At 35.0% G+C, this 13,765-nt stretch overlaps 1 protein-coding gene across 1 annotated transcript in view; it reads left to right on the top strand.

The window, feature by feature from the left end:
- SCN2A (sodium voltage-gated channel alpha subunit 2) overlaps positions 1 to 13,765 on the top strand; it is a 118,172-nt gene that overhangs the window by 64,484 nt on the left and 39,923 nt on the right. The window contains exon 17 of the mRNA XM_027865947.1: positions 1,284 to 1,763. Within this exon, the coding sequence (XP_027721748.1) occupies positions 1,284 to 1,763 (480 nt within the window). The remainder of the gene's footprint in view (positions 1 to 1,283; positions 1,764 to 13,765) is intronic.

Below are 13,765 nucleotides of genomic sequence, written 5' to 3'. Positions count from 1 at the left end.
CTATTATTAATTTGACAAATCATTTTTATGTATATTTAAAATACGCAATAAAATTGTTTGGAAAGTAGTAGTAGATAAGTCAGGAAAGGTATATTGAAGATTGGGTGAGATTTTTGAAGAGCTAGATTGTAACAGGCTTGAACAAGAGATTCCTTAGGTCCAATCTCTTTTTAAGCAGGCTACAATATATAACAAAAAAAAGAATTTCAAAAAGATGATGTCTTTAGGAAAATATATTGTCAAAACAGATGAGCTAGTAATGTGGTCAGAGCACATATGTTTCAGTTATTCTTGGGATGTCAGGAGAAGGCAAAGGAAAGCCTCCAGTACATTGGCTGGAACCTTTATGTAAAACTTAAAGGAGAATGTGGTTAAGAGTCATTTAGGATGGGAAAATGTGGATGAATTGGAGGGAACCTGAAACTGATGAGTAATTCCCATTTGAGAAATGGGAAGCTACTGAAACTTTTTGATCAGTGAAATACTTTATAAGGACAGTACTTTAGGGAGCTGACTGGCGATGATAATGTGGGATGAATTAGAAGGGGCAGATACTGATCACATGATATAGAATCTGTAAGTTCACTAAAAATCAAACCTACCTCTCCAATTAATACATTCTTATGTTTACATGTCAAATTAGTAAAAGAAATTCAGTTTCCTGGGGCAGTTAGCCTATGGATTCATTATCTTGATAAATGTATAAAATTTAAATTATACACTAAGGACAATATTAACTGAATCATTTTAGTTTTCTTCCTCTTTTCATACTTTTATCTGTTTTATATAAAATATAGAAAAGTCCAATTTTGATAATAGTAAAAACTATACACTCAAAATATATTTTATTTTTCCCTTACATAGAAATTGCATACAATAATGGCCTTTAGAAATTAATACTGACTAAAAAAACTTCTCAGGTAATATCTCTAGGAATATTACTTGACATTCTTGACTCCTCAGAAATCAGTGATAAAATGTGATTGCATATGGTTTCAATATGGATTCACTGAAAATCAAACTGAGAAGGTCAATGTCATGACTTAAAATTGTCAGTCTTGACTGAAGGCAAGTATGGATCTTGACTTTGGTACTTAAATTTTGTTTTATATTTTGCCAAAGTTCTATGATTTCATGTAAGTGAAGTATTTGCATTCATTTTAGCAAGATAGTCTAACATGGGTTATAGGAAATAGCTGTTAACACAATCATTGTGTTAATAGTATTAGATTTAATTATATTGGAAACAACTGGACTTTCTGATACCTGTTTTCTTATTTCAGGTACTGAACCTGTTTCTGGCCCTGCTGCTGAGCTCTTTTAGTTCAGACAACCTTGCTGCTACAGATGATGATAATGAAATGAATAATCTCCAGATTGCTGTGGGAAGGATGCAGAAGGGGATAGATTATGTGAAAAGAAAATTACGTGAATTTATCCAGAAAGCCTTTGTTAGAAAACAGAAAGCTTTGGATGAAATCAAACCACTTGAGGATCTAAACAATAAGAAAGACAGCTGTATTTCTAACCATACCACAGTAGAAATAGGCAAAGATCTGAATTATCTTAAAGATGGGAATGGAACAACCAGTGGAATAGGCAGCAGTGTTGAAAAATATGTTATTGATGAAAGTGACTACATGTCATTCATAAATAACCCCAGCCTCACTGTAACAGTACCAATTGCTGTTGGAGAATCTGACTTTGAGAATTTGAATACAGAAGAGTTCAGCAGTGAATCAGATCTAGAGGAAAGCAAAGAGGTAGGCCTTTTTGAAATAGGAAAAATGCTTTAGTATTTATTTTTTACTTTTTTATGTTGTTGGACAATGCTAAATCTGTTTGTTTTTTTTGTTTGTTTGTTTTTTTTTTACTGAAAAAAGAAGTAATCTCTATCAACTATCGCAAGACTAATGATTGATATGTAAGTTTCACTTCAGTACCAAAAATCCTGGTAATTTGTTATTTCTTTCAAGCAATCATGATTTTGGATGTTTTATGATACTTAAGACAATAATGTTAGGTTTTCTTCTTGTGTGTTCTGTCTTGTGGTTAACATAGTGCTCTTGAAAAGTTTCAATTGATGAACTAAGTACCTTCGGTTGGACTAGTACTAAAATAGGAATCTTCCCCATAAGAGTACCATTAGTCTACGTGTCTTAAGTGTCTTTAGATATAGTGGAGAAACCTTTGGTGGAAAATTGGTTGGCTCTCTAGGGAAGTTACATCCTTGACTCTTCAGAAATCACTGATAAAATGTGATTGCACTTGGTTTCAATGGGGATTCACTGAACATCCCACTGAGATGGCCAGTCTTATGACTTAAAAATGTCAGTCTTGGCTAAAGTCAGATTTGGATCTTGACTTTGATTCTTAAATTTTGTTTTATATCTTATCAACAAGGGTATTTGGGGAAAGGGGAAGTTTTTTCTCCAAAAAACTTATAGTCCTAACTGTGAATTTCCTGTTTTAAGGAAGTCTGACCAAGTAAGTGACAATTCAGCTTTGCAAAAACATAAAAACGAGGAGTTTGATTCTTTGCATTATAAAAGTCTGCTTCACAAAAGGATTCTTTTAAGTCAAAGGTTTCTTAGGGCACATAAGTGTTAATTTATAGATCAAGCCAGTTCTTATTGGGGAAGGGAGAAGATGGGGAGGAAGAGCAGGACACCTTAAAGATAACTTGAAATTTAAAGATAAAATATTAAGAATCACTTCATTGTCAAATTCAAAAGCACAGGAAGATACACAAAAACACAACTAACAAACCTGGGTGGTTCAAGTTTACTTTTGATTTTTCATTTCCTTTTTTGTTTTTCTGTAGAAAAAAAGCAATACCTTTGATTAGCAATAATGGTCTGCTACATTCTTTAATGCTCCCTGAGTAATCACCACATTATTCAATGAAGGTAAAGTGGAAATGTTATATTGTACTTCTTTCAATAAATTTTTAGTTCGTAGGACCTAAATAAACCTCTTAGGATCTCTTGAGAGCCACACAGACAATAAGAGAAAAAAATCTGATTTTCTTTTTAGTGTAAGGAATCTGGCCTACTCACATATATGTGCACATACAATCCGCATATTGTCCCTGTTAGCCTAACCATTCCTTGATGATAAAATGAAAACTGTACTGACAAGAAATGAATCTCAACTTCATACATCGCAATGACAATATTTTAAAGCATCAACCCAGACAACTCATTTATAAACAAAACTGGTAGTTAAAATAGGAGCTTTTATTTTTTTTTATAACAACGTTATGGTTTTTGAGGTAATCAGGGCTGTGATATCACCATTTAACGCTAGTAGTAAATGTGATGTGAAATTTTAAAAAAAGAAAGAAAAGAAAAAAAGGAAAAGAAAAAAGGATGCTTCTATAAGATGCAAACAGCAGAGTAAAGGTTATAGCTACCACTTTGCTAATATTGCTGAGATAATTTATGAAAATGTACTAATACATTATAGCCTGAAAAATAGCTGCTGATATGAAAAACATTATCTTTAAATGGACTAATCATCTAAAATAAATGTTCTCATCTTTGGGTCTGTGAACTTTTAAAAAATATATTTTGATGACTATTTTATTATAATTGTTTCTTTTGTAATCCTTTGTATTATAATTTATGCATTTAAAAACATTACTCTGAGACAAAGTCCGTGGGCTTCAGTAAACTACTACTAAATGGGTCTATGGCACATAGAAAAACAGACTTTTCATTTGGTCATTGTTGAACAGACCATGCTAAAGAATTAGGACCAATTTCTGGCATTTAATACTTGTATCCAATTACGGAGGCTAAAATCAGTCTTCCAAAGTAAATTCTTAGCTATATGAAAATTAGCCTTCAGGATTTGATCATTAGAATGGAAATATTTGTGCTCCTCCTTAGTAGCATACTCTTGCAGTAAGTAAAGGTGATTTTTGTTTCTTGCATACTCATTTACTAACATATTATTCAAACTGGACTTGATGTTCTCACCCAATTAAACATTTAAAAAGTACCTGTCACCAAATGAAACCATTGAGGTGTGGTTCCTTCGAAAGACAAAGTGATTTTAATTCACATTCCTAGTGTTTGCAGATATGCACCAAATGTCATTGGTCCAAAATGTCATTTTTTTTTTTTACATCTAGCCCAATCCAATACAATCCAAGAAACATTTATTAAGCATCTACTACGTGCCAGGCACTGTGCTAAGAGCTAGGGATGCAATCAATAAAAAGAAAGACAGTTGCTGTCCTTAAGTAGCTTATAATCCAATGGAAGTCAGCCCCACTAATTTGGTGTAGCTTAAAATAAGGACAACTACACTCAGCTCTCAGTTTCTCCTGATTCCTTATTACTTATAAGTTTGATGTTTGTTTGAACATCATTTTCTGTGACCTGAAAGCTACTATTAAGTTGAAATTCACTGTGGGAGTCTAATCTATAGGTTCCTATTAGAAGTGTGCATATCTGCTACCTTACTTAAGGAGTGTTCTCTTTCGCTTCTCCTACTGTGTTGCTGTATTTGTAAATTCAGTTCAGTATAATTTATTAAGGACCTGCTGTGTGCAGGAAATATGGCTAAAACTCAAATGTGAAGAAACTTTCCAATTACGGCTTTTTTTTAATTAAATCTTTTAGAGGTGGTGATTAAAAAACAAGATCAGCAGTAACAACTCATTCTTTACATATATTTATTTATTTATTTAACTATTCACTTATTCCTGCCTTCCCCACAATAGCAAAGAGCAGAAAACTAGGATAGATGTCTGGAAAATTTATTTTGTGAACCTGGCTACCACTACTCTGGCAGAATATGAACATTCTATTGGGGGTGTATTGGGTAGGCGATATAGGTTGCTATTCGTTTCCAAAGAGCTAGAAAAAAAGGTTTAAAAATAAAGTAAGAGAAAGCAAAATGGGAGATTATTTTTATGGAAGCAATGTCTTAATGTGTTCAGATCAAGAATATATTTAGTAGTTTTTTACCATAGTGTTTTTTTTTTAATATTTTGCCAGGATATGTTTCTAAATTATGGTCCCTGCTGCCAGCTTTCTAGATTAAAGTCTGAACTATTGAAGAATACATTTTAGGATAATTTCACTAAAAGTTATACTTGGAGGAATACCCTGGAATTCAAATTGGAATGTTTCAGATCTATTTTAATCCCACATGTGATATTTTTACATACAACACTAGAATCTTACTACAGGCATACCTTGGAGATGTTGCGGGTTCTGTTCCAGACCACCACAATAAAGTGAATATCACAATAAAGTGAGTCACACGAATTTTTTAGTTTCCCAGTGCATATAAAAGTTTGTTCACACTGTACTATAGTCTATTAAGTATGCAATAATATTCTGCCTGAGAAACAATGTGCATACTTTAATTAAAAAATGCTTTGTTGCTAAAAAAAAAAATTCTAACCATCACCTAAGCCTTCAGTGAGTGGTAATCTTTTTACTGGTGGAGGGTTTTGCCTGGATATTCATGGCTGATGACTGATCAGGCTGCTAAAGGTTGGGGTAGCTGTGGCAATTTTCTTAAAATAAGACAACAATGAAGTTTGCTGAATCAATAGACTCTTCACTTGAATGCTTGGAGGCCATTGTAGGGTTATTAATTGGCCTAATTTCAATACTGTACCTCAGGGAACAGGGAGACTCTAGGAGAGGGAGAGAGATAAGGGAGTTGCCAGTTGGTGAAGCAGTCAGAACACACAACATTTATCAATTAAAGTGGTATGGTTTGTGGCTCCCAAAACAATTGTAATAGTAACATCAAAGATCCCTGATCACATATCACCATAACAGATATAATAATGTTGGGAAAGTTTGAAGTATTGCAAGAATTACCAAAATGTGACACAGAGACATGATGTGAGCACAAGCTATTGGAAACGCTTAAGCAGGGTTGCCACAAACCTTCAATTTGTAAAAAAACACAATATCTGCAAAGTGCAGTAAAACGAGGTATCCTTGTACATAATGTGACATCAAGGGAGACAATGTGGAATTCAATATAAGGGAGGTTTATCATGGAAACTATGCAAGAGAGTAGAGTTATTGAAGAGCAATATGCATCTTTTTAGAGGACAGCCATCTTCTGTTTGGATATCAGATGATTTCATGTCTTCTACCAAGGACAGCTTTAGAATAAGACTCCAGGGTATTTTAGCCACAATTCAAATAGTAGCAATTTATTTGTTCATTTAAACTCTTCACTTCTATTCTTTTGTGTTTAAAATAATTCCTTTTAATGTCTTTTGACTTTTAGTGATTGACTATATGCTCTGCTTTTTGGAGTTCAGTAAAAGAGATATATTAAAAAAAATTGTGTTGAAGTCATATTTGAATGCCTTTTTGTTCCAGTATAAAATTTAGCCATATCCTATCATGAACTTCACTGCTTACCATTCTTACTTCTCACAGGGGTAGAGTCAAGCTGGAGCAGTCAAGAATGCAGCTCTGGTGGTTTTTAACCAGACAGAGGCACGTGCCACCACCACATTTACCCAGGTTACCTAAGCAAATTATCAATGTATACTCACTTCTTCCTGACTATGGACTGGCCTGCATGCTCCTTAGCTATGTTCCTTGCCCATCCATTGGCAGTACAGTAGAAACATGCACAGATGCTCTCTATGCTGTCATTTAAGCATGGTCAGGCAAGTCTGACAATCCTAACATTTCTGTGACTTAGCGGCTGATTTTCCTGTGTAGACTTTAATAGAAAGTTGTACTTAATGACAAAGTGCATGCCTTTTATAAATTATCTATTTTCCATTATAACATTACAGAGTTTTGAAGCTATTTAAGGTCCTAAAGAACACATGTAGGTATCTTATAAACTGGACATTTACAGAAAAGATGCCCTTCCCTACTCTGCCCCAACTTAAAAAAAAATTCGATAAATGTACTTTGCTAATAAAGCTAGGCTATTATAACATTAGTTATTTTCTACTTAGTGACAAGGGTTTTTTTTTTCCCAAACTAATTTGCCAACATAAACAATCCTTACACTTACACAGGCTGCTCAAAGGATGTTATAATTCTCTGAAAATGTAAATCAATTCAAATTAATTCAAATAATTCAATGTAAATTAATCATATGCTGATTTGATATAGTTAAGGGATAATACCAAAGTTTTTTTTAGCATTTGACAAAAGTATTTAAACATTCAAAAAATAATCCACTTAAGGATCTTTTAAAAGGCAGTATAATATTGTAGATAGAATCCTGCCTAGGAATCAGGAAGACTTACTTCCAGTCAATACTAGCTTGGGTAGGCAATCCTCTAAGACTGTAAGTTATAGTCAGTTGCTGATCTGCATTAATGGACTTAGTTTCCATACTATGAGTACCTATTCTGAAAAAAAAAAAATCAGAAGTCTGGACAAAAATTAAAAACATCCTTTAATTTCCTCACCCAATGACCTAAATATCACTAAATGTTCTTAAAATAAAAATGTTTCCTTCAACATCTGAAAAAGAAATTAGCAGAAAATCTATGGAAAATAATTGCATGCTAAAAGTTAATATGGTTTCCCCCTTTTTTTTTCTCCTTTTCCTTCTGCCTGTCACTCCCTCAATAAGTATGTATGCTAGTCATCTGAAGACTAAAATAGTAAACTATCTCCTATATGTTCAGTGTTTAAATAAAGCACCACATTTCTATCTGTACTCAGTTAAGAATTATAATAGTCACCTATAAATTAGTTATTTTTTAAATGTTGCTTTTTGAATGAAGGGTCCCACATCATTGGGAAAATAAGGACCACACTTTCTTTGGGCTCCCACTTGATATTCTCATTCATTTCCCCATTTCAGTAACATTTGTGTATGAAAATACTCTCAAGTGCTTACTCTCAAATTTACACATATAAGCCCTTATTTCTCTCTTAAGCTCCAGTCCCTATCTCCAAATCTCCAAATTATTTATATTTGAAAGGGTCAAGACATGTTAATTAACTTTCCATCATTTAGGCACTCTTTCCTCTCCCCCTTTCACCGAGACCATGGGTTAGCAAAATGCATTATATTGGCTGGGCATGAATGTGTCATTTTGTGCATTACACAATTTAATCAACTAACAAACAAATTAGTGTTAGTGTTAGCACCTATTATATGCCAGAGAGTATACTCAGCATTGGGGATAGAAAGACAAAAGTGAAACAGTCCTTGTCCATGAGAAGCTTAAAGTCTAGCCAAGGAGACTTGCAGGAGTGCAAGAGTTATTAACCTTGGTTTCATGAATTTATTTTTAAAATATTTTGATAATTATTCAAGACATTTGGTCCCCTTTGTAATTTTTTGTATTTTATTTGATGTATTTAAAAACATTATTCCTTACCAGACTGCCAAGGAGGAGGGGCAGAGGAGGACATGCTCGAAAAAAGTTAAGAACCCCTAACATAAAGATATTTTAAAATAGATACAAAAATAATGTTGTTATTTAGTCATGTCTGACTCTTCATGACCCCATTGGGGTTTTCTTGGCAGAGATAATAGAGTGGTTTGTCACTTCCTTTTCCAGCCCATTTTACAGATGAGGAAACTGAGGTAAACAGGGTAAAGTGACTTGCCCAGGGTCACACAGCTAGTAAGTGTTTGAGGCCAGATTTGAACTCAGGAAGAGGAGTCTTTCTGACTCCAGGTACAACAGTCTATCCACTGTGCCACCTAGCTGCCCAAGATACAAAATAGATAGAAGATGATTTGGGGAAGAAGACGCTAGCAACTGGAAGAACAGGAAAAGCTTCATATAAATGGTGGAGCCGTTTTGAAGAAAAGCAGGAATCTTCAAAAGCCTAGAATCAGGAGTAAGTGAATTCTAGGCATAGAAACAGCCTATGTAAAGGCAGAGAGTCAAGAGATTGAGTGTTGTGTACAGGAAACAGTAAGGAAGTGGGTTTGGCAGAATATAGATTACTTGAGGAGAAATAATATGTAATCACCATGGAAAGATGGGCTGGAATCAGACTATGAAGGGATACTGAGGCAATACCTACTTTCAAAGTAGTTGACATTCTATTGAACATATTCACAAATAAATATAAAATGTGTCAAGAATAAATATGAAGCAATTTCATACTCAAAACAGAGAGAATTAGGAAAGGCCTCATGTAGATGGTAAAATTTGAGCTGAATCTTGAAGAGGGCTATGTATTACAAGAGGCAGAGGTAAAGACAGAATAAATTCCAAACACAGCAGACAACCTGTGCCAAGGCATGGAAGGTTGAATCTTGTGCATAGGGAATAAAGTATTAGTCCATTTGACTGGAACAAAGAGCACATGAAAAGAGTGATGTGTTATGAGCATGTAAAGATGGGCTGGCATGAGATTGTGAAATACTTTTAAAGTCAAAGAGAACAGTTTGTATTTCAACATAAAGGTAATAGGGAGCCACTTCCCTGAAGCTTCTTGAGCAGGTGAGTGACATAGAACCTGTGCTTTAGGAATATCAATTTGACAGCTATGTGGAGGATGAATTGAAGAGGAGAAGGACTGGGTTCAGAGAGACTAATTAGAAAGCTATAGGCCAGAAAAGACATGATGAGAATCTGAAATAGGTTGGTTATGATATGAGTGGAGAAAAGGAGATGAATGTAAGCAGTGTCATAGAGGTAAAATGGACAAGATTTGGCAATGATTGGATGGAGGTTGTGAGAGTGAAAAGTTGAGGATAACTCTGGAGTAGTTAACTGGGTATCTAGAAAGGTGGTGAAGCCTACTATGAAATTTGGGAAGTTAGAAGGAGTTGTGAACTCAAAGGGAAGGACAATGAGTTCACTTTTGGAAATTCTGAGTTTGAAATGACTACAGAGCACCCAGATAATTCAAACAAACATGTGGAGATATGGGACTGGAGCTCTGGAGAGAAATGAGGGCTACATATATAAATTTGGGAGTATTCTGTGTATGGAGGTGGTTCCTGAACCCAAGGAAGGTGATTATAGGAGAGAAGGCGCTGCTCATTTTCAGTCAACTTCCAAAGATTATTGTCTCTCAAATTTTTCAAGCACATTTTTTTGCCTAGTCTTTCCTTTTATGGAAGAATGTTCCTATAGAACATTGTCCACCATGGCCCCAAACCCTCCAGAGGAATATCAATGGCTCTGGAATCAGAGACCTGGGAGAAAGTACTGCTACTTATTTATTAGCTGTGTGACACTGGGCAAGTCACTCAACTCTGGGTCTCAGTTTCTTCACCTTTCAAAGGAGGGGGGTTGGACTGAATGATTTCTGGGGTTTCTTCCATCTCTAAATTTATAATACAATGATTCTTTAACAAGTACATTAAAGGAAGTTTGGGGAGAACTATAGAGAGATTGTATTAGCTAGGGACTCCTCAGGGTTTCTACTGCAGATTACCATTTGGATACTAAATCTGGTACCCCTTGACAACTTTGTTGCATCTCTAATCCTGTAATTCCTGGAGGAAACAATTTCCCAGATAAATGAATACTTAAAGGAAATGTTACTCCTAAATGAGTAGGAGACCTCTACCATCTTTATGGCAAGAAGATAGATCTCTATCTATCTATATCTATTTATTGAGAGAGAAACCGAGACAAAGAGACAGAGAAAGAGAGATGGAAAGTTTGGGGCTGTTATGTGGTATGAAAAAATATCAAACTGGGATTGGCAGCCTATAAAAGTACCACCAGGTAGAGGGACTGGGTATCTTTTTGTTTGTATGTGTATAGACACAACGACCCAAGGCTAATTGCTTACCCTTTTAGTGCCTCGGGCAACTCTTTAAGACTATAAATTGCAGAGGAGGGGGCCATTTGCACTGATAGAAGTTCCTCTCCATGAGCTCTCTACATTAATAAAAGTACACATCAAGTAAAAATGTATTTATTTATGACTTGTCCACGCAGGTTTGTTTATACCTGTTAGACCTGTGATTTCATCAGTGTAGAGGAGTGCCCCCTACCCATGAAGATCAATCAATCAATCAATCAAGTATTTGTTAAGCTCTACTATGTGCCAGGCACCATGCTAGGTTCTAGGAGTACACATATAAAAAATGAAACCATTCCTTCTTGCAAAGAGCTTTCATTATAATGGGGGGAGACAACAAGTACATGTAAAAAATAAGTAGTATTAATAGAAAGTCAATAAATACAAATATATGCAAAGTCTCTAAGTACAAGGTAGTTTGGGTGAGAGGGCACTAGTAGTTGTGAAAAGTAGGAAAGGTTTCTTGCAGAAGATGGTGCCTGAACTGTATCTTATAGGCAAAGAGGGTTACTATGAGGCAGAGATAAGGAATAAGGGCATAAAAGGCGTGGGGGATGACCAGTGTAAAGGCACAGAAATGGGAGGTGTAGTGTCACATGTTATTGCTGTTGTTCGATTCTTGAAGAGGACCATGGCATCAGGAAGGTGATGCTATGACTTGCAAGTGAATTGGACTGAAGTGAAGGAGGGCTGTGCAAAGTAAGAAACAAAGAGAAGAAGCCAATTTAACTGGTTTGCAGGCATGGGAGGGGTATGTATATAGACTTGAGATAGAAAGACCAATTAGGAGGCTGTTGCAATAATCAAGGTGAGAGGTGGTAATTGTGTCAGTAGAGATAAGGGGTCAGATGTGAGAGATATTGTGGAGGTAGAAAAGTTAAGATTTGATGACTTGATTGGAGATGTGGTATGAGGGAGAGTGAGAAATTGAAGATAATACTGAAGTTACAAACCTGGAAGAATGGAAAGATGGTGATGCCTCCAGTAGAAATAGAAAAATTTGGAAGAGGGATGGGTTTGGGTGGAAAAGTAATGAGCCCTGTTTTGATCATGTTGAGTTTAAGATGCCTAAATGACATACAGGTTTGAAATGTCCAATAGCAATCGATGGTATGGAGCTATATGTAGATCTGGGAGTCATTGGTATAGAGCTAAGAACCCATAAGAACAGATGGAAACAAATTCCTTAGCAGAGAGAGAGGAGAAAGGGGTATGGGATTGGAGTTCATTAGAGAAAGAAGATTTGCATTTTTTTCCCATGGGGAAATCAATCGGAAATGAAAAAAGAGACTATTCTGCTACAATAAGAGCCCAACTGAGACTGGATATCATGAATTTGTAATGTGGCCAGTCAGCATGAATGGGAGACTTCCTCTAGCTTCATTCAGTAGCTTGTAAAAGGAATAGAAGCAGATAATGAAAATAACATAGGGCTGAGCTTCAACATGAGAAAAGAAGTTAAAAACCAAGGAGGCAAGTAATTCAAGAGCAGAAGGCAATGTAGAAGTGAAATGATTAACTATTGACTTGAGTTTGGAGAGGGGGAAAAATGAAATCAGAGCCTGAGAAAATATTAAAAAAAGATGGAGGGAATGGAAGTCTGGGCGAAGGTGAAAGAGTTGTAAGACAAATGGAGCAAAAGGAGAGATGGAATGATAAGAGATTATTATCAGCAAATGTTCTACAATTTATAATCTTAGGGAGCTGCCTGGAGCACTAAGAAGTTAAGCGACTTGCTCAGGGTAACACAAATAGTATGTTTAGAACAGGGACTTGAACCCAGGTTTTCCTTATTCTAAGACTGATTCTCTGTCCGCCATGCTGCCATATTCACAACTACACATATCACCCATTTCTGTTACATCATTTAAAATTGACAAAAAAAATTTTCATTGAAACAATTTCCTTTGTAAGTAATTTTCTTGAATTAAATTGAATTTGTTTGGATGTTTCATAAAGCACGGTAGCTTCACTACAAACCCTAATTGCCAAAAATATCCTTTTCATTTATACTTTGTATATTCCTATTTTAAAGGTTACAACTAATCACATTTTATAATCATAAAGCCTACCAAGATTGTCTGGTTGGTATGCCGTAATACAAAAAGATGCCTTTGATTTGACATCTTTCTTATGAAGAAAGGACAATGAAGAAATCCTTCCTCTTATGGATCTAGCATCCTGATCCTGAAACTACTTTAGAGCAAGAGTATAACTCCTGTTGACCAGGCTACTGAGATTCTTAATGCAGAATAACTTGGGATTTGTAAAATACAGATTAACAATAGAATCCATGTGGAACAAAGCATTAGAATCCTGGAGGACTAAAATAACTCATATATAATCTCCCACTCACCTATACAGTTCCCTTTGAACTCCTCCTCCCCACTTTTTATAAAAAAGAATTAGAATTCTTCCTTCCTTTTCAAATTGAATAGAATTGTAAATTGTAATTTCTTTCTCATTAATCTTAACTTGATTATTGACAGGGTAGACTTTAAAAAGTACAGAAACAACTTATGAGGAAGTGGCATCTATTTTTTTCTGAGTCACATGATACTGTGCTATTTATACTTTTACTTTAAAGATTTTGAGCATGATTATTGTCATGTTGATTTTTTTAAGGATAAATCACCAATAGTGTGGGGAAATAGTATTTATATGTTTTCAAATAACATGTTGAACTCCTTTAAGATTCATTGAGTAGTTCATTTAGAAGAATGAGTCTCCATTTAGTTCAATTTGTCTGATCGTGATTATAAGAAGTACAGTAGGTTTTCAGTGCGAATAAATTTGCTCTGTGACTTTACTATCTTAAAATTTTATTTTAGGAGTTATATGAATGCAAGATGATTCTTGGTATTCATGCACAGACACGATTGGTTGTGTGATCATTTTATACTGTCTGGAGATCCTTTATATTTTGTTGAACATTAGTTTGAATATAATTCCTTCTCATTTTCTTGTTCTCTGCATTTTCCTGTGAGTGCTATCCAGACTTAAGTAATGCAGACAAACAT

This window comes from Vombatus ursinus, unplaced genomic scaffold (assembly GCF_900497805.2).
Source record: "Vombatus ursinus unplaced genomic scaffold, bare-nosed wombat genome assembly UNPS02014779.1, whole genome shotgun sequence".
In the NCBI taxonomy this organism is placed as follows: domain Eukaryota; kingdom Metazoa; phylum Chordata; class Mammalia; order Diprotodontia; family Vombatidae; genus Vombatus; species Vombatus ursinus.
This window is presented reverse-complemented; position numbering and strand designations above follow the sequence as displayed.